At 35.4% G+C, this 24,245-nt stretch overlaps 1 protein-coding gene across 1 annotated transcript; it reads right to left on the bottom strand.

Annotated features, from left to right (window-relative positions):
- Nucleotides 1-17,025: 17,025 nt before the first annotated feature.
- Nucleotides 17,026-17,964, bottom strand: LOC106829640 (olfactory receptor 2M3-like). The gene has a single exon (XM_014838853.3). The coding sequence runs from the start codon at nucleotides 17,962-17,964 to the stop codon at nucleotides 17,026-17,028; it is 939 nt and encodes a 312-aa protein (XP_014694339.3).
- Between the last annotated feature and the right edge of the window lie 6,281 nt (nucleotides 17,965-24,245).

Here is a 24,245-nt window from a genome sequence, read left to right as displayed (position 1 = left end):
AAATCTGCATCCAGATGCTCACAAAGTACTTCATACTATGTAATCATGAATCAAGGGTCTTTGTGTCACTGGTTCTTAAAAACACTGCATCAGAAAACACTATACAGCTATATGTAACTACTTATTTAGAATACAAGATTTTACTGAATTTACCTTTATTCCTACTTAGAAGGAGGACTATTCTGAATACATATTAATATATATATGTAAAAGGAAAATGGGAAAAAGGGGCTTGTGTTGAGGCAAATGACTGAATTAGTATAAATATTTAGAAACATACACCTTTGAGAGAATTAAAAATAAACTAGAAACTAAATGGAAAATAGAGGTAAGAATTTGGACATGGTTGGAAAATATCAAGCATGAAAAGGTCAGTTTATGTGTGGATGCCATAGAGTCTCCCAACTTGCATTCTCCCTAAATTATAAACCCCGCAACACTGTCCTTCTGCAGAACACAGTAAAAAGCCTGCAACAAATCAGTGGCTTATCATGGCACACAAGCATGACTCCAAGATGCTTAGAAAAATATTCATTTAGTCCAGTCATTCTCACAGTGTGATCCCCCAACCAGGTAACATCAGCATGTGGGATCTTCTTGGAAATGTGAATTCCCGGACACCGCCACAGAGCTACTGATCAGAAACTCTATGGTTTGGACCCAGAAATATGTTTTCACAAGCCTCCAGGTGATTTGGATGCTTGCTAATGTTTGAGAACCACTGATGTATTCCATCTCCCTGCCTTCAAACAGGACCTCCTCGCAGTATCCCAAATAGAGAAAAGCTAGTACCTATTGGAAAGACACACTGCTACTTCTGAAAATTTCTTCTCTCTTTCCTGGTTACCTCACCCAATCTCCAGTTAAAGTAAATCCTTTCCTTCCCATTCTCAGGATACAATATGCTCTGATTCCTTTTTGTTGGAACCATTGAGTTATGTCACTCTCCTCAAAAGCCTCTGCAGGTTCCAAACCGTCAGAAAAGCAAAGGCAACTACTTATTTTGGCGTTCAGGATACTGCACAAGAGGTTACTTCTCCTTATTGTTTTTCAACATAAATTCTGACGACCCTACTTTTTCATCCTAAACACTCCGCCACATTTTCTGATATGAGGTCTTGGCTCAAGTTACTTCCCTCAAGAAGAATACGCTTTGATCTTCAAGCCACCCGAACATTTTCGGTTCATTCCTTTCTTCAAGCTCTAGAAGAAGTTCATCATCCTCATGAGCTCTGTTTCATTTTAATAGATAATATTCTCCCCTTTCACTAAACTCAGTCATGTGGCCTCTTCTACTGCTCTTTACCAAAAGTTGTGCAGAGTGTTGAACAGGGACATGGGTTTTGAGATCAGACATGCCTGGGTTTCAATGATCACTGTACTGCCAAATGTGGTATCATCAGGCCTCCTTATCTTTGTTTAAATTTCCATAGTGAGGCTAATATCTATCTCTCAGAACTGTTATAAAGAGTACAAAAGGTAACTTTTGTAAATCACTCAGCACTAAGCTTAATCCAAAATACATTTTGGAAAATATGTTTCAACCATAAAACTCATTTGATAATGATTATCATCATTTTGCACTTAATCATATTGTGTTGGTTTTCAAGGGCTGCCAGAACAAGATACCACAAATGGGATGGAGTAAACAAAAAACTTTTGTCTCACAGTTCTGGAGGCTAGAAAACTCAGATTAAGGTGTCAGCAGCGTTGGTTCCTCCTGAAGGCTGTGAGGAAGAATGAATTCCATGACTCTCACCTGCTTTTGGTGTTTGCTGGCAATCTTTGGTAATTCTTTGGCTTGTAGAAGCATAACCATGATCTCTTTCTTGACCTTCATCTGACATTTTTCTTGTATTTGTGCCTTTCTCCAAGTTTCCTCTATTTGTAAGGACACTAGATTATGCCCCACCCTAATGACCTCATTTTAAGTTGATTTCCTCCGTAAAGAGCATATTTACAAATAAGATCACATTCCGAGGTACTGGGGTTTAGGACTTTATCACATAATTTTTAAGGGGATACAATTCAACTGATAACACATGTATGGATTTCCATCTTTACTTACCACCTATTATTTTGTGTAATGATTTATTCTATCAGCTAGAGTACAGACCCCTGAAAGATAAAGTATTTGGCTTACATTTAAAAATAATATTTTAATCAAACAGAACTATACTTTACATGGAGTTGAATACATGATTCTTAGGGATAAAAACTTGAACTATAGGGCAAGATTCTCGGAATGATTTCTCAAGTAGCATACATAATAGAACAAACACATCATAATAATGCCTCAAGACCTACTCAAGGCAAATATTACTCAAGTTTTAAATATAAGATAAACTAATGCATGCCAAGGTAACATAAAAATATACTTATTGCTTTGGAAGTATGTAGAAAACTACAGGTTTTCCACCCATACTGCCTTGTTGAAATCAAGAAGTTCCTAGAATTTTTGTAATCAAAATTTCTATTTCCAATCTTACCTTCTGGTGCTTCCCAAGAAGATACAAAAATACTGACTAAGTTGAAAAGGCTGAAAATCATAGGGGTTTTTCTCCTAGTCAAAGTTCTTAGTCCACAGGGATTCAGTCCCTTGCCTTTAGTTACAATGATGAAATCGTCTTCCAATTTTTTCCTAAGTCACGAAGGCAATTGTTCCTGTTTCTACCATAACCACTACTTATTTTTTACACCAGATAGTAGAGATGATCTGTTTCTTTCATTCATTAATAATATAAATTGCCTGAAACATTCATCTCTCTAATCCTAGTGTTTAAAAATCTTAATAATTTCTCATACCTTCTTTCCCAGTGGTTCTCAGACACTTGAATACTCATTAGAATCTTTTAAGAAGCTTCAGAAATGTTTTCCAGGCCAGACCCTTCTAAGATCATTGAATCAGAATGTCTTGGAAATAGGCCAGGCATTGCTGTTTTTAAAACCTTCGCAGCTGATTCCACTGTTGATTCTGTTCTTTCCAAAGTTAACAATGCCATGTAGGTCCTTGGATTCTCTCTCTCAGGTTAAATCAGGTGTTTTGTTAAACTTGTTAAATCAGGTTTTTTTGTCCCTCATATTTTCTTTCTCAGTTGGTACTTTTACTGTAAGCTACCGATAAGCCCAAACCATCCTATTATTCATTAAATAGCTTCCATATAATTCATAGGCTTGCTGTCAGAGACATTTTACCATGGCTGAGAAAAGAAGCAGAATTATATGCTACATCATCAGCACAGAACCAGAGGCAATTATTGAGATAATGAGAGATTTTTCATTTTGCACCACATTTTGAAAAATAATTTGGGAATTTTTCCACTATTCAGGAATGGTCACACATTGTTTTCAAATAGAGATCACCAGCCTTTATTAGTCTCTTTTTCCTTATGATGGTAGTGGCTCAAATATTGGGGCTTTACTCACAGTCATTACTTTCTTAGTTCTCTCTCTGAATGATTCCAAAAAATATTTCCTGCCCCGCCATAGTTTGGGGGGCTATTTTTTTCCTGCAAGTGTATGATGGTAGAGAATATAGTTACTACCAGTACAGTTTGTACCACTGTCTTGATTTCTGCTAAGGTACTTGCAATTTAACCCACCACTATTTTTGAACCATCAGTGCATATATGAACATCATCAAATAATGCCCTAGCATTATTACAAAAATGTTTTTGACCTCTTGGACCCTCTGAGATTGTTTTACTTTTTGGTGAGGAAGATTGGCTCTGAGCTAATGTGTGTTGCCAATCTTCCTCTTTTTGCTTGAGGAAGATTGTCCCTGAGCTAACATCTGTGCCAATCTACCTCTATTATTTGTCTGTGGGACTCTGTCTCAGCATGGCTTATGAGCAGTGTGTAGGTCCATGCCCAGGATCCAAACCCACGTACCCTGGGCTGCCAAAGTAGAGCACATGAACTTAACCACTAAGACACCGGGCCAGCCCCCTAGTTTGGAGATTTTAAAAGGTCAGATTCAAATGCCTGATACCTATCATCAATTAGACAGTTTGGGGAGATGATGTATTAATTTCTCTTATCACTGGAAAGTGTGGAGTCTTCTCATGTCCATGAGATGGACCAGAGAGAGGAGGAGCCTAAGTAAACACTCAGAAACTCCATTAACTCTATGAGTTCAAACAACTGGATGGCCATTCTGAATAAGTGGTAAATGAGAGACAGATGGAGCCTCATCAAAATTCTACTTACAGTTTTTGAGTGAATTAGGGTGTTACATCTTTATTTTATTGGGTTACCAGAGGAAGATGGAATTTTCTCTGGAGGAATAGCATCAATGGAGGCCCATATGTTTTTTATACAAAATGACTGGTATTTGATCAAAAACTAGGCATGGAAAGAAACAAAATCATATAATTGAAGACAAAGAGGCGAAGAAAAGACCATAGGAACAGACTTGTGGATAATTCAGTAGAATACAAGTAGGAGTCAAGGCCTTTAACGAAGCTGTTTAAAAGATATTGAAGAAAAGAGACTAATGATGGAAAAATTTGATGAAAATGTGTAACGTTCACCAGCAAACAACAATCCAGGAATAAAAAACATAATAACCAAACTTAAGAACCCAATACATGACTTCGACAGTACACTAGACATAGCAGAAGAGATGATTAGTGTACTGGAAATCAGGTTGATAGTAACTATACAAATTAAAGCTGGGAGAAAAAACAACACCATAGGGCATAGTCAAAATTTTGGATATACATGTAATCAGAATACCAGAATGAGAGGAAACCAAAGAGAAAAAGAAATATTGAAGAGACAAGAGTAAATAATCTTCCAAATTGGTGAAAGACACAAATCCACAGAATGAAGATATTCTGAAAATTTCAACTAGAGGAAAATTCTACCTAGGAATAGCATAGTCAAACTCCTGAAAAACACAAATACAATAAGAAAATCTTAATATCAGCCAGAGATATAAGATATATTCCTTTCAAAAGAGCAACAATAGGTTAGGACCACAAAATACCAATGTTGACACGTTAAGAGTTTGAATTCAGAATAGTCTTATACCTACTAAAGAAGTTAAATTCATAATCAGGAAGCGTCCCTTAATGGAAACTCCAGTTCCTGATGTCTCATAGGTACATTGTATCAAATATTTAACATACAAGTAATACCAATTCTAGTCTAAATCTCTTAGAACATAGAGGAGAATGGTACTCTTCCCACTTAATTTTATGAGACCAACATAAGCCTTTTGCCAGACCTTGTCAAATAAATCAAGAGAAAAGCATGTCCTTCATGAACAGATGCAGTTTCTTAAACACAATATTGGAGAATTGAATTGAGCCATATAGAAAAAGAATAATAAATTGTGACCCAGTGGGATTAATCTCAGGAACACAGAACAACTTTATTTACCTTGGTAAAATCAATCAATGTAATTAAGCATATTAAAATAAAAAGGGAGAAACACCATATACCATTTTCAATAGACACTGCAATAGTATCTGATAAAATGCAACACCTGTTCATGAATAAAAACTCTCAGCACAGTAGGGATAGAAGGAATTTCTCCAATTTTACCAAGCAGATGTACAATAAAAACCTACTCAACACCAGATTTAATTGAGGGAGTATTAAGGGCATTTCCCTTAATGTTAGGAAATAGAAAAAGTTCTCTTCTCATGTTACTTCTGTTCAACAACACACTGGAGGTCTTAGCCAATTGATTGAGTGAGAAAATGTAGTAATGGATATAAAGCGTAGAAAGGAGAATAAAACAGTTTTTATTCCAAAGTAACGTAACTTAATTCTTGAGAAATACTAAAGAATCTACCAAAAAATACACAAAAGTTAATTGAATTTATACACACTAGCAGCAAATACTTGGAAAGTAAAATAATATAAAAAGCCACAAAACACATAAGGATAATTTTTAAAAAGTACAAACCATTACTGATAGAATTTTAAAAGCCCATACATAAATGCAGAGATATGCCCTGTTGTATACCGAAGAAATGATCTTATAATGTCAGTTCTCTACAGAGTGATCCAGTTCATTTCAAATGAAAAATATATGTATTGCTTTACAAATAGCGAGAAGATTCAAAGATTTATGTGGAAAGAAGCACAATGTTGAAGGATTTACATTATTTGACTTAAAGATTACTATAAATCAAGACAGGGGCATCAAAAGAAAAACAAAAACATCAATGTTACAGACAGAGAGCCCAGAAATTGATACAATGTGTATGTCATCAAAGCAATTTAAGTGCATGGTAGGCAGAATTCTAAAATGGTCACCAAGATTCCTGGCTTGGCTTACACACACTTTTACTCAGTGACTAAATCAGATACTAATCTAGGTGTTGCTGTAAAGGGATTTTAATGTAATTAAAGTTACAAATGCACTGAGTTTAAGATAGGAAGATTTTCCAGGAGAGCCTGACTGAATCCCATGAGATCTTTAAGACCAGAAGGCTTAACGTGAGTTCCTGAAAGAGAAAGTCAGAGAAAGCAAGGTAAGGATTTGACATGCCACCATTGGCTGGAAGATGGAGTGAATCATCTGGTAAGGAATGTAGTTTGCCTCTAGGATCTGAGACCAATCTTTAGCTGACTTTCAGCAAGGAAACATGGACCCAAGTCTTACAACCACAAAGAATTATGAATTCCTTATGAATTATGAATTATACCAACAACAATGGTGAAGCTTGAAGAGGATTTTTCCCCAGGGCCTCCAGACGAGAACTCAGCCCCCTGATAGCTTGATTTCAGCCATGAGACTCTAAGCAGAGAACCTAGCCACTCCATACAGCACTTCTGACCTTCAGAACTGTGAGATAATAAATATGTGTTGTTTTAAGTCACTAGGATTGTGGTAATTGGCTATGTGGCAATAGAAAAGTAATACAAACTATTTGTTGTCTTTTCTACAAATGATGCCTAAGCAACTGATCAAAATTCCCACTTCCTCTCCATTTTGTCCCGTCCCTCAGAAGGATTCAGGGAATCCTCCCTTCACAAAGTCACTGAGACCTGCATTGATGATATAGTACCAGCGTGTTGGACAAGTTCTGTCTTGGCTCATTTCAGCAGACCAGGGATAATGGGAGGGATGCTGCCCCTGAAAAGACACTCCTGACTTCAGTGAGGGATGATGGGAGAGTGAATGACAGTGGAGAAAGGGGGCAGCATTTATCAACCAGAGAATATATAGTTGCCATTTCTGTAATAGGCTTAATATCTAGAGTAGTAATTATAATGTATTGGTGTGGAGGATTCTTTAGCTGTGGCTAATTACTCATGGTGATTTTAGTATTAAATATAACAAAATACCTGGGTTTTACTTAAACTCTATAATTGGAAGAACTCTTGGTTTGGTGAACAGAAACTTCATTTGGGTCACCAAGTTGGAGAGTCATGGCCTCTCACCTGGTTCCCGGATATGGACTAACCAAAACTTGGAACCCCTTTAAAGAAGAAGCCAGTTCCCCTTGAAGAAAGACTTTGCAACACTGCCACAAATGGATGCAATAAGTCTTCCTCCTGGTCTTCCTACATCATTTATTAGCATTTTTTTCCCTCTCCAGCAATTTTAGCACAGACCATTAGGCTATGAAACCAATTTTCATTTAAATGGAGTGACCCATAGGATGAGACTTTGTGTTCAGTTTTCAAAATCTCAACCTGACAGAAATACAGAGCCCCAAAAGATAAAAGATTCTTTCACAGAGATAAAAAAAATCTTCCTTTTTACATACCTGGGTCTTGAAAAGGGAATAGAATGCTCTGAGCTCATCATTTTCTTTCTCAAAGTTCTTTAGCACAGTTTTAAGGAACCAACCATCCCACAATCTTTGTACTCTTTGTTTCCACTCTTAATAATCTATTGTAACAGGGGCTTAGTCATCCAAAGTCTTGCCTTCTGTTGCACTTGACTCATGGTGATTATAGGTGACAACTCCTGCAATGCAATTTATTGGGATGGATTAATATTGTGTATTTTGCCTCTGTTAAGTGGGTAATTACACCTTCACAATCTGTAAAGCTTAGAGAACTAGTTCCAGATTATCATCTTAATGTGTCTATTCCACTGGAACAACTTCTGGTACCAAAAATACCATCATTCTAGGTTCAAGAAGAAGAACAGAGCCACAACAAATATTGCAGAAATAAAGCGGTATAATATGAACTATGAATGAATCTGGAATAGTTTACATGAATATGAGTGAAGCTTACATGAACATGGATAATGCACAGACACAAGAAGAGAAGCTAGGGTGCAGGGAAGTCAGAGAATCTGCTGTGCGTGCCTATCACATGTTTGAAGCAGGAGCTCATGAATGAGTCTGAGATGACTCCACAGACAGCCACCAGTGATCAAAGTGGAAGCTTGAAAATAAGTCTATAAAATCACCATGTCATCCACACAAAATAGGAACTAGAAAAGATGTCTGAGACATTATCATGGCAGACCATCAGGAGCATGAAATTTCAATGATCTCTTAGGAATAATAGCCTTCTGTCCTCTCTGCCTTCCAAATATGGTTCAAATCCCTATCAGTGGAAATCCTAACTCATAACTATCTAGTAGAGGAATCCTGCTCAAATATGCTTTTTGAATGCAGAGGAAATCTTAGGAGTGAGTGGCAGCAGTGTAAAGTTGACAACCAAAATCCAGCACAACTACTTTAGCTAGAGAAAAATCAGCCCTACGATCATTAGGTCTGTTTGTGTTCCTGTAATTATAGGACCACATTTTATCTTAATCACACTACTTATTAATTTTGTTCCTATTTAGTGATGTCCCAAGAACATAGAAGCAAAGAACCTTTTCAAAATTCCCCCATCATCATATCTGTCTTGGTTGGAAGTATCTATCTAGGTATATATGGTTACACTGGGCTTGGTATATGTTTAAAACTTTTCTAGGGGCCGGCCTAGTGGCGCAGTGGTTAAGTTTGCACATTCCACTTCTCAGTGGCCTCGGGTTAGCCAGTTGGGATTCTGGGTGCAGACATGGCACCGCTTGGCAAAAACCATGCTGTGCTAGGCGTCCCACATATAAAGTGGAGGAAGACGGGCATGGATGTTAGCTCAGGGCCAGTATTTCTCAGCAAAAAGAGGAGGATTGGCAGTAGTCAGCTCAGGGCTAATCTTCTTCAAAAAAAAAAACTTTTCTAGCTATTTTTTACAATAAGGCTCTATCTCACATTCTTGCTTGTTTTCTAGAGCCTATGAAACATAAAAATGATTTATTATCAATATTAGAATATTTAAATAATTGAATATATAGGTTGTTATCCATATAACTATATTTATTCTCTTTGAATACTATAACTACAATCGGAATGTGATTACTGCTAGTATTACTACTGCAATTACTTCTGATTATTACTAATATACCTATTCCTACTTTTTCTACTGTGTTGAAAAATCACAGTGCCTTCCTGAACATAACCTTTTTCATCTCTAGAAAATTGCCAATAATATATAATAAACTCTACCTAAGTCACTAAGTAATCATAAAGATTTAAATGTCAAATTCCATCATATTTCAAGGAAGTACACAGCTAAGTGTAAGAGAATTGGGAAGATGAGGAAAAGCCAAACTATGGACACCAGATATACCAACTTGGATGGGATAAGTGAGATTGAGGGAAAAATCATGTAATGCACTTAATAAGATGTTATTGGTGAGAGTTTCTGTAGATGTAGGGAATGTAAAAAGTTACGTTTGTACTGCAGCAATTGAAATAGAAAGTGCAGACCACTCTTGGAAAGATTGAGAAAGGATAAATATATATTAGCAAAATACAAGATCAGCTCCTTGAGGTAAAAAAAAAAGTCTTAATAAGAGGAACCTGAGATTATGTATACATGGAAGAAAAGATTGATGAAAAAATTCAAAATTAAGTGTTTGTCTTGTCTTAAAAGAAAAGTACACCATTTGCTGAGACATTATAAGACATTACAAAAAGAAGAGAAAGGTAAACTAATTATTAGCTAAAATAAAGTTTTAAACACTTAGACTCCTTAAAAAATGTATACAGCAGGGTCAAAGTAGAGGAAATTTAGTACAAGTACAAATTTATAAAAAACTAGTCTTAGAATTGGATTTTCCAGTTTATGTGAAGTGGATAAAGAACCGATGTTCTGAAAAATGTGGAAAGAGATCATAGTCTCCAAAAGCAAAAATGGAGCAATTTTGAGGTCATTGAAAGGATTCAGTGATCAAGGGGTCATTGAAAATGAAAGTCAATTCGCTTTTGAAAATAAAATTAAAGAGTGAACAAAAAAACAATTGAATCAAAAGAAGGCTTTTTCATATTTCACATCAGGGAAAATGAATAAGAGAGGATGATAGTCTTGGAGACTCAGAGTCAACATGGGAATGTTAAGAGCAGAGAGAAACCACTGACACTAGGGGAAATCAGAATAAAGGAGGTTGTACAATAGGTGGATGAGCATGGAATTTTTATTCAGGCAGATTTGGGTTTTAACAGACTTCATCTTTTTTTTTTGAAGTATACTTGACATACAGTATTATGTTAGTTTAAGATGCACAACACAGTGATTTGACATTTACATACATTATAAAATGACCACCACAATAAGTCTAGTAATCATCTGTCATCATACAAAGTTATTACCATATTATTGACTATATTCCCTATGCTGTGTGTTATATCCCCATGACTTATTTAACAATAGCTTTCATATTAAAAGCAGTTCTACTCAAGTGTTTGATCTAAAAATTAACTTCACACTTCTGAGATTTCATTGCTTCATCTGTAAATTTACTTGTTAATTCCAACTTTTCAGCTTTATACCAATATGAAATGGTATGATGCAAGGATAATGAGATGTACATTATTCCTCACATGATTAATTATAAATCTTCTTTCTATATAAATCTCTAAATGAGGTTAAGACATGTTGACATCTGTAGATAAAAACCCAGGTTCTGTTTATGATCAACTCCCAGGAAAGATACTGGGCTTTTACTAAGTGTTTATTTTATACCAGGCACTGTGATGAGTATTTTAAATATACCAAACAATTCAATAATAATTTTATAAAGCAAGAGAAATGTACTATTATTATCTTGATTTCATAGGTTTCTAAAAAGAGAGGAATGGATAGTTGAGTTAACTTTACCAAGTCAAGCTGTTACTGAGGAGCAGAGTTGGAACTTAAATGCAGGCATTCAAGTAAATTGGGCAAGTAGGAGATTTGAGCAGGTAGAAAGTTAAGAGTGACGCATGAGATAAATTTACTTAATTCTAATATAACATGACTGAAAATACATAACAAATACAGTCCACATTAAATTACTGGGCTAACTTTTTTCCTTAACGATTCTCTATAGTTTTGTAGGACTCTACCTCTTTTCTTTCCAGAACAATATTGTGTTTCTCAAAGATGCCCAACTCCATGGTGACTGAATTCCTCCTCATGGGCTTTTCTGATGTGCAGGAATTACAGGTTTTGAGTGAAATGCTATTTTCCTTATGTACCTAGCAATGCCAATAGGGCACCTTCTCATTGTTGCTGTCATCATCATAGATTGACATTTTCCCATCCCCATGTGTTTCTTGCTTAGGAATAGCTCTATCTTGGATGTTTGCTACATTGCAATCATTGTCCCTAATACACGTACAAAATACATGTGAAATGATTATCACAATCAAGCTAATGGAAATATCCATCACCTTTCTCAGAGTGTTTATCTTTCTTTGTGGTGGGAATGCTCAAGATATATTTCAAGTATACAACAGAGTATTATTAACTTCAGCCATTGTGGTTTTCATTTGCACTTCCCTCCTGATTAGTGATTTTGAGCACCTTTTTAAAAACCTGTTGGCCATTGGATGTCTTCTTTGGAGAAATGTCTATTCAAGTATTTTGCACATTTCTTAATGCAATTATTTGTTTGTCTTTTTGCTATTGAATTGTTTGAGTTCCTTGTATACTTCAGATATTAACCTCTCATCTAATGTATGTTTTGCAAATATATTCTCCCCTTCGATAGATTGTTTCTTCACTACATTGTTTCCTTTGGTGTGCAGAAGCTTTTTAGTTTGATGCAAGCTTACTTGTCTATTTCTGCTTTTGTTTCCTGTGCTTTTTGTGTCATATTAAAAACTCATTGCCAAGACTAATGCCAAGAAGCTTTTCCCCTATGTTTTCTTCCAGTAGTTTTACAGGTTCAGGTCTTTGGTTTAAGTCTTTAATTCATTTTGAGTTGACTTTTGTATATTGTGTGAGGTAAGGGTCCACTTTCATTCTTTTCCATTTGAATATCCAGTTTTCCTAATACCATTTATTGAAGAGACGTTTTTCGTTTTTCTATTGTGTGTTCTTGGCACCCTTGTTGATGATCAGTTGAAAGTAAATGCATGGAATTATTTCTAAAATATCATTCTTTTCCATTGGTTTACCTGTCTGTTTTTATGCCAGTGCCATACTGTTTTTGTTACTGTACCTTTGTAATATAGTTTGAAATCAGGAAGGATGATGATTTCAGCTTTATTCTTCTCTCTCAAGATTGCTGAGTTATTTGGGGCCTTATGTGGTTCCATATAAATTTTAGGATTGCTGTTTCTATTTCCGTGAAAAATGCCATTGTAATTTTGATAAGGATTGAATTTCAACTATAGATCACTTTGGGCAGCATGGATATTTAAACAATATTAATTCTTCCAATCCATGAAGATAGGATATCTTTCTCTTTATTCATGTCTTCTTCAATTTCTTTCATCAAAGTCTTATTCAGTCTACTGATCTTTCTCTTCCTTAGTTATATTTATTCCTAAGTATTTTATTCTTTTTGATGCAAATGCAAATGGATTTCTTTTCTTAATTTCTTTTCTGGATTGTTCATTGTTAGTGTATAGAAACACAACAGATTTTGTATGGTGATTTCATATCCTACAACTTTATTGAATTCATTTATTAGTTCTAACAGTTTTTAGGTGGAGTCTTTAGGGTTTTCCGAAAGTAAGATCATGTTGTCTGAAAACAGATATGATTTTACTTTTTTCTTTCTGATGTATGGCTTTTATTTCCTTTTCTTGCCAAATTGCTTTGGCTAAGTCTTCCAGTTCTGTATTGAACTGAAGTGGTGAGAATGGGGATCCTTGTCTTCTTCTCAATCACAGATCACCAGCTCTCAGCTTTTCACCATTGAGTTTGATGTTAGCTGTGGGCTTGTCAAATATGCTCTTTATTATGTTGAAATACATTCCTTCTATACCTAATTTGTTGAGAGTTTTTATCATGAAAGGATGTTGTGTTTTGTCAACTGCTTTTTCTGCATCCCTTGAGATGCTCATGTGATTTTATCCTTTATTCTGATTATGTTGCACCTTACCTTCATTAATTTAGGTATGTTGAACCATCCTTGCATCCTAGGGATAAAGCCCATTTGATCATGGTCTATGATCCTCTTAATGTGCTGTTGAATTTGTTTGCTAGAGTTTCATTGAGGATTTTTGTATGTATGGTCATCAGGGATATTCGCCTGTAATTTTCTTTTCTTGTTGGTGTTCCTGTCTGGCTTTGGTATCAGCACAATGCTGGCCTTGTAAAATGAGTTTGGAAGTGATACCTTCTCTTCAATTTTTTGGAAGAATTGGAGAAGAACTGATGTTAATTATTCTTAAATGTTTGGTAGAATTCACCAGTGAAGCCATTGGTCCTGGGCTTTTCTATGTTGGGAGACTTTTTATTACTGATTCAATCTCCTTACTTGTTATTAGTTTGCTCATATTTTCTATTTCTTCATGATTCAGTTTGGTATGTTGTAAGGTTTTAGGAATTTATCCAATTCTTCTATCCAGTTTGTTGGCATATAATTCTTCATAGTATTCTCTTATAGTCCTTTTCATTTCTGCAGCATCAGTTGTAATATCTCATCTCTCATTTCTGATTTTACTTATTTGAGTCTTTTCTTCTTAGTTAGTCTAGTCAAAATATCAATTCTGAGTTTTAGCGATGTTTTCTATTTTTTTTAATCTCTAATTTATTTTTTCTGATCTGATATTTGCTATTTCCTTTCTTCTGAAGACATTGGCTTAATTTATTTTTCTTTTTCTAATTCTATCCAGTGTAAAGTTAAGTTGTTCATTTGAGAGCTTTCTCTTTCCTAATGTAGGCATTTATAGCTATAAATTTCCTCTTTAGTACTATTTTTGCTGTATCTCATAAATGTTTGTATTTTCTGTTTTCACTTTTGTTTGTCTCAGGATATTTTTTGAATGCCTTTATAAAAATTTATTTCATTGAAGTCATGTTGGCTTAGAACAATGTGTAAATTTCAGGTGTACATTAATATATATCAGTTTCCGTAGACTGCATCATGTTCACCACCAATAGTCCAGTTTTTATCTGTCACCATATATATGTACCCCTTTACCTTTTTTGCCCTCCCCCCAGCCCCTTCCCCTCTGGTACTCATTAATTTGTTCTCCTTATCTATGTGTTTGTTTATCCTCCACGTATGAGTGAAATCATTCAGTATTTGCCTTTCTCTGTCTGACTTATTACGCTTAGCATAATACACTCAAGGCCCATCTGTGTTGTCACAATTTGCAAGATGTCATCATTTTCTCATGTCTGAGTAGTATTCCATTGTATATATATCACATCTTCTATATCCATTCATACATTGATGGGCACCTGGGTTGTCTCCAAGTCTTGGCTATTGTGAATACTGCTGCAATCAACATAGGGGTGAAAATATCTTTTTGAATTTGTGTTTTCATACTCTTTGGATAAATATCCAGAAGTGGATTAGCTAGACCATGTGGTAGTTCTATTCTTAATTTTTTGAAGAATCTCCATACTGATTTCCATAGTGGCTGCACCAGTTTATATTCCTACCAGAGGGTGTGTGAAGGTTCCCTCTTCCTCACATCCTCTCCAATACTTATTATTTCTTATCTTTTTATAACTCTATTATTTTTTCTCTTGATAGCATATTATATATCAGAAAGAAGTACCAAAAGAGAGAGAAAAACAGTAGTAAGATAGAAGAAAGTTTTAAAAATCTTAATTTGATCACTTCTTAACTTGCAAACACAATTAGAATAACTCCTGTCAAGAATTATATTTTGGTCAAGAAAATATTTGCTACCCAAATTCATCAACACATTAAAAGAATCATGCAGCATGATTAAGTGGGATTTATTCCAGGGATGGAAGGATGGTTCAGCATCCTCAAATCAATCAAAGTGATAGACCACCTTAACAAAATGAAGAATAAAAATTTTATGATCATCTCAATAGATGCAGAAAAAGTACTTGACAAAATTCAACATCTATTTATGATAAAAACTCTGAACAAAGTGAGTATCAAGGAAACATACCTCAACATAATAAAAGGCCAAATATGACAAGTCCACATCTAACATCATCATTACATCATTCTCAATGGTAAGAAGCTTAAATCTTTTCCCCTAAGATCAGGAACAAGACCAGGGTGCTCACTCTCACCACTTTTTTTCAACACAGTATTGGAAGTCCTAGTGAGAGCAATTAGACAAAAAAAAAAAAAAAAAAGAAAAAAGAAAAAAGAAAAAAGAAAAAATCACATCCAAATTGGAAAGGAAGAAGTAAAACTGTCTCTATTTGCAGATGATATGATATTATATATATAAAACCCTAAAGACTCCATCAAAACACTGTTAGAACTAATAAATGAATTCAGCAAAATTGCAGGATACAAGATCAACCTACAGAAAACTGTTCCATTTTGTACATTAATAACAAAATATCAGAAAGAGAAATAGAAAACAGTCCTATTTACAATTGCATCAAAAAGAATAAAATAACAAAGAATAAATTCAACCATGGTGAAAGATCTGCACTCTTAAAACTATACAACATTGATGAAAAATATTGAAATAGACACAAATCAAAAGAAAGATAATCTGTGCTTAGGGATTGGAAGAATTAATATTGTTTAAATGATTATCTGTCCAAAGCAATCTACAGATTTAATACAATCCCTATGAAAATTCCAATGGCATTTTTCACAGAAATATTTTAAAAAATCTTAAAATTAGAATGGAACCACCAAAGACAAATAACTAAATCAATCTTAAGAAAGAAAAACAAAGCTGGAGGCATCACACTCCTTGATTCCAAACTACATTGCAAAGCTAGTAATCAAAACAGTATGGTATTTCTAAAAACAAGCATATAGACCAATGGAACAGAATAGAGAGCCAAGAAATGAACTCATACATGTACAGTCAATTAATTTATGACAAAGAAGCAAGAATATGCAATAGAGAAAGGACAGTCTCTTCAATAAACCCTGTTGGTAAAACTGGATAGCCACATGCAAAATAACAAAACTGGACCACCACAGAAAAATTCACTCAAAATGGATTAAGGATTTGAACATAAGACCTGAAACCGTAAAACTCCTAGAAGAAAACATAGGCTGTAATTTCCTTGACATCCATCTCAGCGATGACATTTTGGATTTGATGCCAAAAGAAATCTGCAAATATACAAATCTTCAGTGCATCAACACTTAGAAAAAAAAGCCTTCCTTTGACAATATAAGCAGTCATCAAGGCACAAGCTTTGTAAATGAGAAAATGACTATGAATCTCTGTTTGGCTATTTATTTTGAATTAACTAATAAAAAAATGAATTAGGCAATTCTAGTATTTAACTCAGTACATAAGACACAATATAAGCAGTTCAATAAGACTCTGGGATTTCAAAATAAGGGAAAGCATTTAATGCAGTTTTTTTTATTTGGTTCTATAACCAAGGTATACATCTTTACTAACTTAATTTTTAACTTTTCAAGAAGTTTAGTTGATTTATACTTAAAACCAAAATAAATACAATAAATTCCAAATATATCAGTTGACTGCATGTGTACCCAGAGTCGATCAACGCTGATGCCTATACATATCGCAGGAAAATGGTCTATACATGTGTAGCTAAATCATGTTTTTAAATAAATGAATGTGTCAGATTGACAGAGAAGAGTTACGAGAGGAAAAATACCCTTGTTGACCATTATTTAATTTATTCTCTAAATTTCCCCTTCTCTAGTACCTTACTGAATGCTTTGGCCACGTCTTTGTTGCGGAAGCTGTAGATAAGGGGATTCAGCATGGGGGTGAGAATGGTGTAGAAGGATGACACCATCTTGTCCTGGGTTGGGGAACGATTAGAAGTGGGCCGCATGTATATGAACATAGCTGCTCCATAATACATTCCGACAACAAGAAGGTGTGAAGTACAGGTTGTGAAAGCCTTGTGCCGACCCTCCTCAGAACTCATGCGAATGACAGCCATGATTACACGAGTGTAAGAAATAACGATGAGTAATAAAGGGAAGAGAAGCATTAACACACAACAAATAAAAACAAGTGTTTCAAATGTGGAAGTATCAGTGCACGAGAGACTTAGGAGTGCAGACAAATCACAGAAGAACTGGGCTATTTCTCGGGAGCCACAATAGGAAAAGGACAAAGTAGCGGCTACATCAACAATCCCATCCAGGCAACCGAGGATCCACGAAGAGGCAACCATGACTCCACAGATTTTCCAGTTCATGAGATTGTGGTACTGAAGAGGGTAGCAAATGGCAACATAGCGGTCATAGGCCATGACAGCCAATAGGAAGCATTCAGCACCAAACAGGGACACATAGAAGAATATCTGGGCTTCACATCCTGCTGCAGAAATGGACCGCCTGCCAGACAAGTAGTTGTAGGCCATTTTGGGTACAGTGGTGCAGATGAGCATGAGGTCCATGAGGGAGAGTTGGCTGAGGAGCAAGTACATGGGGTTGTGGAGCCGGGTATCCAGATAGATGAGGAGAACCATGATAGTGTTTGCCAAGAATGCCACTGTGAAGATGCCCAGGACCAGAGAGAACAGGAACATATGAGTGGGAGTGTGACTGAAGATTCCCATCAGGATGAAGTCAGAGCTAGATGTCTGATTCTCCCATTCCATGATGGATATTTTCATTATCTAGAACCACAAGAAGTTGTAAAAGTTAAACATCTGGGTAGCTATTTATTCACTGTTTGCTCTATGTATGGTGCTCTGGTACCAACATATGTGATATGACCAGGACTGTGTAAAGGAATGAGCAGAGACTGTGCAGTCGGGTAGCATTAATCACACTCAAGCTCTGCCACTCCAAATTTGCATGTCCCGTGACAAGTTATTTCTATGTGCTTCATTTTACTTCTTTACAAAGCAGAAATAACTTTTTAACTGAGTTGTGATTATTAAACGAGATATCAAATGCAAACCACAGCATCTGGAAAGAGCATCTGACTCCTCAAGGACTTTATAACCTAGTTTTAGATAGGATTATATCCGTACATTTGTCATGTCAGTATATAACAAATTCTATAACAGGGGAAGAGAGCATTTTGAATGTCACTGCCTACACAGTAAAGTAAAATAGCTGTAACTGATAATCTGTTTCTAAGAGATATTAACATATGAATTTACGTAATTTCATTTGTGCACCTAGGGACCAAACAAGACAACTAGTTATACAGTAATATAGATGGCAAAAATCCAGTTCAGAATAATTGTAAATAGTTGCAATTAATTAACAGATCAAGAATAGGTGATTTAATCGTGGATGAAGAACTAAAAATTTATCTTTTATGTTTCAGTTTGAGGAGGACAATATCTTGAGATTTCTTTTCATACACACAAAAATTAAAAAATTTGAAGAAGGTGTAGGAAGGTACCCAAATTCCATACCCTGTGCTTCTGCTCAATTCCCTAAATCAGCACCAAGTGGAGCAGAACAATCAAATAAGCAGACAAATATCTTGGTATATTTCTATCAGTGTAAGGGTGAGCAAAGGCCAGCTTTTAGTGCTTAGGGAAAATGTAATTGTTATGCAAAGGACTAGACACAAGCAAACTGGACAGTGACACCTTTTTATGTTGTTGAGACACCAATGAAGAGGAAACCAGCCTACTGCATGACACAATTTTTGTCATTAAAAGCAGGATGTTCTCTCATTCTGCCCATCACTGACTCAACCCAACTGCATTTAAAGATTGAAAGGTTTCACGCTTTTACTTCCTAATGCTGTGGAGGGCAGCTTTCAGTGTTCCTGGTCTAAAGGTCTCTGGCTTCTATACTGTGTCCCCATTAGGAGACAGTTTTCCTGGAAAGAGGTAGGACATTTTTAAATCCACTTATTTTCACATCTCTTTATGTTTTTTCATCTTCATCCAGAGGTGGAGTTACCTGAAGCTTAAGGTCATTGTAAGGACCTAACTGTTTTGTATTCATAACTGTGTATTCTTTTTTTTTCTTAAAGAGGGCCCTTAAAGCTGCATAAGGTTGAAGCCCTGCCAGAAATGGGCCTCATACCCCGCTTGGTAGAAGGCCTATGGAATTCTATCATTCCAGACATATCTGTTTTTTCTGCAGTGAAGGTGGGATGTGGCAGGTGACCCAGCATTGCACTCCAAGTATTGCTTGCAAGCAATATCTGTCCTGTTTTCTCCTACTCTCATTTTCCTCCTCTGGAGATTGCTTGTCCACTCTAGACTGCCCTACTCTCAAAAATTTGTGGTGAAATTAGTGATTTGGGTGTGTGGATTGTAGGAGCAGACTAAGGAGGACTATAATGCGCTTTGGTCTAGTTTATTTAGACAAAACTAATTTAGAAGACTGATCAAATCTACATTTAGCATTTTGCTTTTTCTAGAATACACTGGGTTTTAGAGCCAGAACCTCTTTAATAATATTATAATATTACATTTACCTGTAGCCTAATAACATTTCAATCTTATAATGGTATTTTATGATTAATAAAATTCGAATGAAATCATTTGGAATGTTTTGGAAATTGCAATAAAATATTAAAAATTAAGACCACTCAATTAAATTCATTCACTCAGTCAATACTTAAGTAGAACTTTTCTTGTGTTCAGGGGATTATTTTGGAAACAGCATTGTCAATATCCCCATTTACTAATGACTGCATTAGCTGACATGAATTTCACTTTTGTATATCTATGCAAAATTATATTCTAAATAAATGGTTAGAGAAATAGGCAAGTTTACATGGCAAGAGTGTCACCAGAAGTACAAGGACTTCTCTTCTTAAAACAATCAGTTAGAATGCAAATTTGAAACTCTTGGTTTTTAATCAGGCTATTTCAACTATCTTGTAGTGGTTTTTACTTTTTTCCATATTATTTGTTTTAACTGTAATTTTTAAAGTCTATAATTATAACAAAATACACATATTAAAATGTGAACTCCTCTCTCATACCTTGTTTCCTGGTTGGAAGTAGCTTTTAAACAATTTATTATTTTACCTGCTGGTTACAGTCATAATAATGTTTTTCTTCTATTTAATGATTGCCTATACCTGACTTGAAAGTTAAGAATTTATGTTTTTCCTAAACAGCTTTTTATCTCCTTTCCCATTTTTCTTCATGCATTTTGATAGTTATAGCATTTTTCATACCTTTTTCTTTCATTATCTCTCTTTCTAAATTTTTGAACATCATTAAAGCTGTATTGCTCTTTGTACTGGTTTCATAAGGGAGAAAAATGAGTACCCGTATCTCTCACTATGTTCCTTCATCCCTTCCATAATCAAATATTGTCCTTGTTGGTAACAGTTATTAAAATGTCTTTTCAAAAGAACATTTCATGCTTGCCTATCTATTTAAATGTTGTAACACCAATATAATTTTGTAATTTTAACACCATGCAAATACTAGGAGCACAAATTACTCTGTTTTTGTAGAGATAGGATTGATTCCTCTACATGCATCTACTCTGAAGGGACAGCTGAATTGTAAACACTTAAAATGAGAGAGTTGGATTTGGGCATTTTAAGTGAAGAGCTGACTCTTCAAATGGGACTCACTGAATACTAAAATGAGAGGTGTCCATAGAGGGACCAATACCCCAGGAGAACCCTTTATCCTCTCAATCGATTTGGTTGCCGTCCCTAGAGAACAGTACTCTCTTTCATTTGTTTTCCTTCCAGGTATGCACCTTGCTCCCTGTTCCTCTGCATGGGGAGTGAGGGCCAGACAGAATAGCGGTGGGGCTTATTGGAACAGCTTTCTTTGAACAGATCTTCAGTTAATGTTGTTTCGCATGGTGCCTTTGTGTGTAATTCAACTGCACCAATCTCTGGTTTGTTTATTCATCAGATATCCATATGTTTTGATCTTTCCATGTATCCCTTGTAATATTTAGTTTTCTGATCATCTCTTCCCCCATAATCATTGTCTTTACTTATTGCTACACATACTCTTCAGCATTCTTGAGCTTGAAACCCTTCCATAAGTTTCTAAACATACTTCTACAATAGCGCTTATCAAATTGTATTGTAATAATTTTTGTATGTATATATATGTTAGACATAGGTATATGTACATATATGCTCTCATTTCCCTGGGAAAATACTTTGTTGAGAATGTCCACACCCATTTGTTTATTTATATTCCAGAAATATTTATAACCACAATCTTCCTCAATTCTCTAGCTGTACATCTCAGTAATCATAGATCACAACTTTGGACTCCTCAATTCTTTTTTTATTCCCAAATACCCAGTCACACAGTCATACAAATTTGTTCTTATAACTAAATTTCACATTCATACAAATACATCTGTTCTTCTTTCCATAAGATCAACCTAATCCTCATGGATTGATAGTTGTTATATCAGCTAATTAAGCTTTATTTCTAAAAGTTTTAAATATTCAGCTCATCCTACACATCTATATTACTGATTATCATTCTCCCAAAATCCCAACGTTACATTCAATGTGCTTAAGGGTATATTCTACTTACTCAATACAGTTTAATTATCCATAGGAAACTTGTACTTCACTCAACCCAGCATATTTACTGACCCTGAAACATGTTAAGTAACAGTATTGAAAACACTTATATAAGGTAAAAAGGCACTTCACATGTCTTTTCGATATCATGCAAGGGCATTATTTAACAGACTCTCCCAGAGTATTTATGTGAGGGAATGTTCTGGAGTGTGTGTGTGACTATCCATGAGAAAAAGTAGTGTGCCTTCATCCCTTGTAATTATATTAAGAATTTGTGATCAAAAACTTATCTTTAAATTTGCTAGAGATTTTAAAGAAATAGATGAAAAAAATCTCAGTATGGTCCTATCTACAAAATTATATGCTGCAGAATATTAGTGGCCAATTAGATTGTGGTTAAATAATTTTCAAGAACCCTTTAGACTGTATTTAGATATAGAAATAATAATACAAAGGTTTTTTTGCAGTATTACACTCAAAAACTTAAATTGCATTAGTTCAATCTTTCGTAAAGTATTGTAAATTCTTTCCCAGAAAAAAATATCCACATCCAAATTCTCACAAAATGCTTCATGCTGTATGATCGTGAATCAAGGGGCCTAGTGTCACTGGTTATTACAAGCACTTCAGCATAAAGCACTCTACAGCTGTACCTAATTACTTAGAGTACTGAATTATACTGAGCTTATCTTTATTCCTCCTTATAAGAAAGACTATTCCAAATACATATTAAACATATTTATGTTAAAGAAAAATGTGAGCGATGAGTAAAAGAGGGACATATGGTCTGAATAAGATGACTGAATTAGTATAAATTTTAAGAAAAATAGAGATGTGAGAGGAATATAAACAGGGGAGAGACCAAATGGAGAAGAGAGAGAAAAATTTGGACATGGTCAGAGCATATCAAGCATGAAAAGGTCAATTTATGTGTGGATGCTACAGTGCCTCCAAACTTGCATTCTCCCTCAGTTATAAACTCAGATGCAGAAAACAGTAAAAAGTCTTCAGCAGGTCGGGTGGATTATCAAGGCACAGAAGCATGACCCTATGACAGTTAGAAAGTATTCATTGAGTCAGTGGTTCTCATCATGTGAACCCCCAACCAGACAATATCAACATCAGCTGGGAACTCATTGGAAATGTAATTTCCCAGGGACCATCCCAGACATCCTGAATCAGAAACCCTGGAGGTTGGGCCCAGAAATATGTTTTCACAAGCCTCCAGGTGATTTGGATGCTGGCTAATGTGGGAGAACTACTGTTGCAGTCCATCTTCCTGCCTTCAAAGAGGACCTTCTCACAGTATCCCAAACAGAAAAAAGCTAGTACCTCTTGGAAAGACACACCACTACTTCTGAAAATTTCTTTTACCTTTCCTGGTAACCTCATCCAATTTCCAGTAAAATAAATCCTTTACTTCCCATCCTCTGGATACGATATTCTCTGATTCCTTTTTCTTAGTACCATTGAGTTATGTAACTCTCCTCAAAAGCCTCCACAGGTTCCAAACTGTCAGAAAAACAAATGGTAAGTACTTGTTTGGGGGTTCAAGGTACTGCAGAAGAGGTTACACCCACCATCTCAAGAGGTTTCTCCTCATTGTTTTTCAACACAAACCCTGACAATCCTGCCCTTTCATCCTAAACACTCCACCATGTTTTCTGACATGAGAACTTGGCTTAGGTAACTTCCCTCATCAAGAATACACTTTGTTCTTCAAGCCTCCCCAACATTTTCGGTTCATTATTTCCTTCAAGCTCTAGAATAAGTTCATCATCCTCATGAGCTCTGCATCATTTTGATGGATAATATTCTCCCCATTCACTAAACTGAGTCATGTGGCCTCTTCTACTGCTCTTTACCAAATGTGGTGCAGAGTGTTGAACAGGGACATGGATTTTGAGATTTGACGTGTCTGGGTTTCAATCATTGCTCTCCTGCCAACAGTGGCATCATCAGGCCCCCTCTTTTTTAAAAAATTTCTATAGTGAGACAAATATGTCTCTCTCAAAATTGTTGTAAAGATTACAAAAGATAACTTTTATAAATCACTCAGTATAAAGTTTAATCCAAAATATGAACTCAGAAAACGTAAGCTTCAACCATCTTAATCATTATAATCTTTGCATCTAATGACATTGTATTAGAAAATATAAGCTTCAATTATCTTAATTATTGTCATTATCACAATTTTTGCATTTAATCATATTGTATTAGTTTGTTAGGCTGCCATAAAAAGGTAACACAAACTGGGTGTACTAAACAACAGGAACTTACTGTCTCACAGTTCTGGAGGCTAGAAGACTCCGATCAAGGTGTCAGCAGGGTTGGTTCCTACTGAGGGCTGTGAGAAAGAATGAATTTCGTTCCTCTCACTTAGTTTCTAGTGTTTGCTGGCAATATTTGATATTCTTTAGCATGTAGAAGCATAACTGTTCT

The sequence above is a fragment of the Equus asinus genome, chromosome 8 (assembly GCF_041296235.1).
Source record: "Equus asinus isolate D_3611 breed Donkey chromosome 8, EquAss-T2T_v2, whole genome shotgun sequence".
In the NCBI taxonomy this organism is placed as follows: domain Eukaryota; kingdom Metazoa; phylum Chordata; class Mammalia; order Perissodactyla; family Equidae; genus Equus; species Equus asinus.
The sequence above is the reverse complement of the archived record's forward strand: the minus strand, read 5'-3'. Positions and strand labels throughout refer to the sequence as shown.

Bases quoted from the DNA above. Each gene is read 5' to 3' on its own strand.
- LOC106829640 (XM_014838853.3), bottom strand. From the start codon at position 17,964: ATGGAATGGGAGAATCAGACATCTAGCTCTGACTTCATCCTGATGGGA.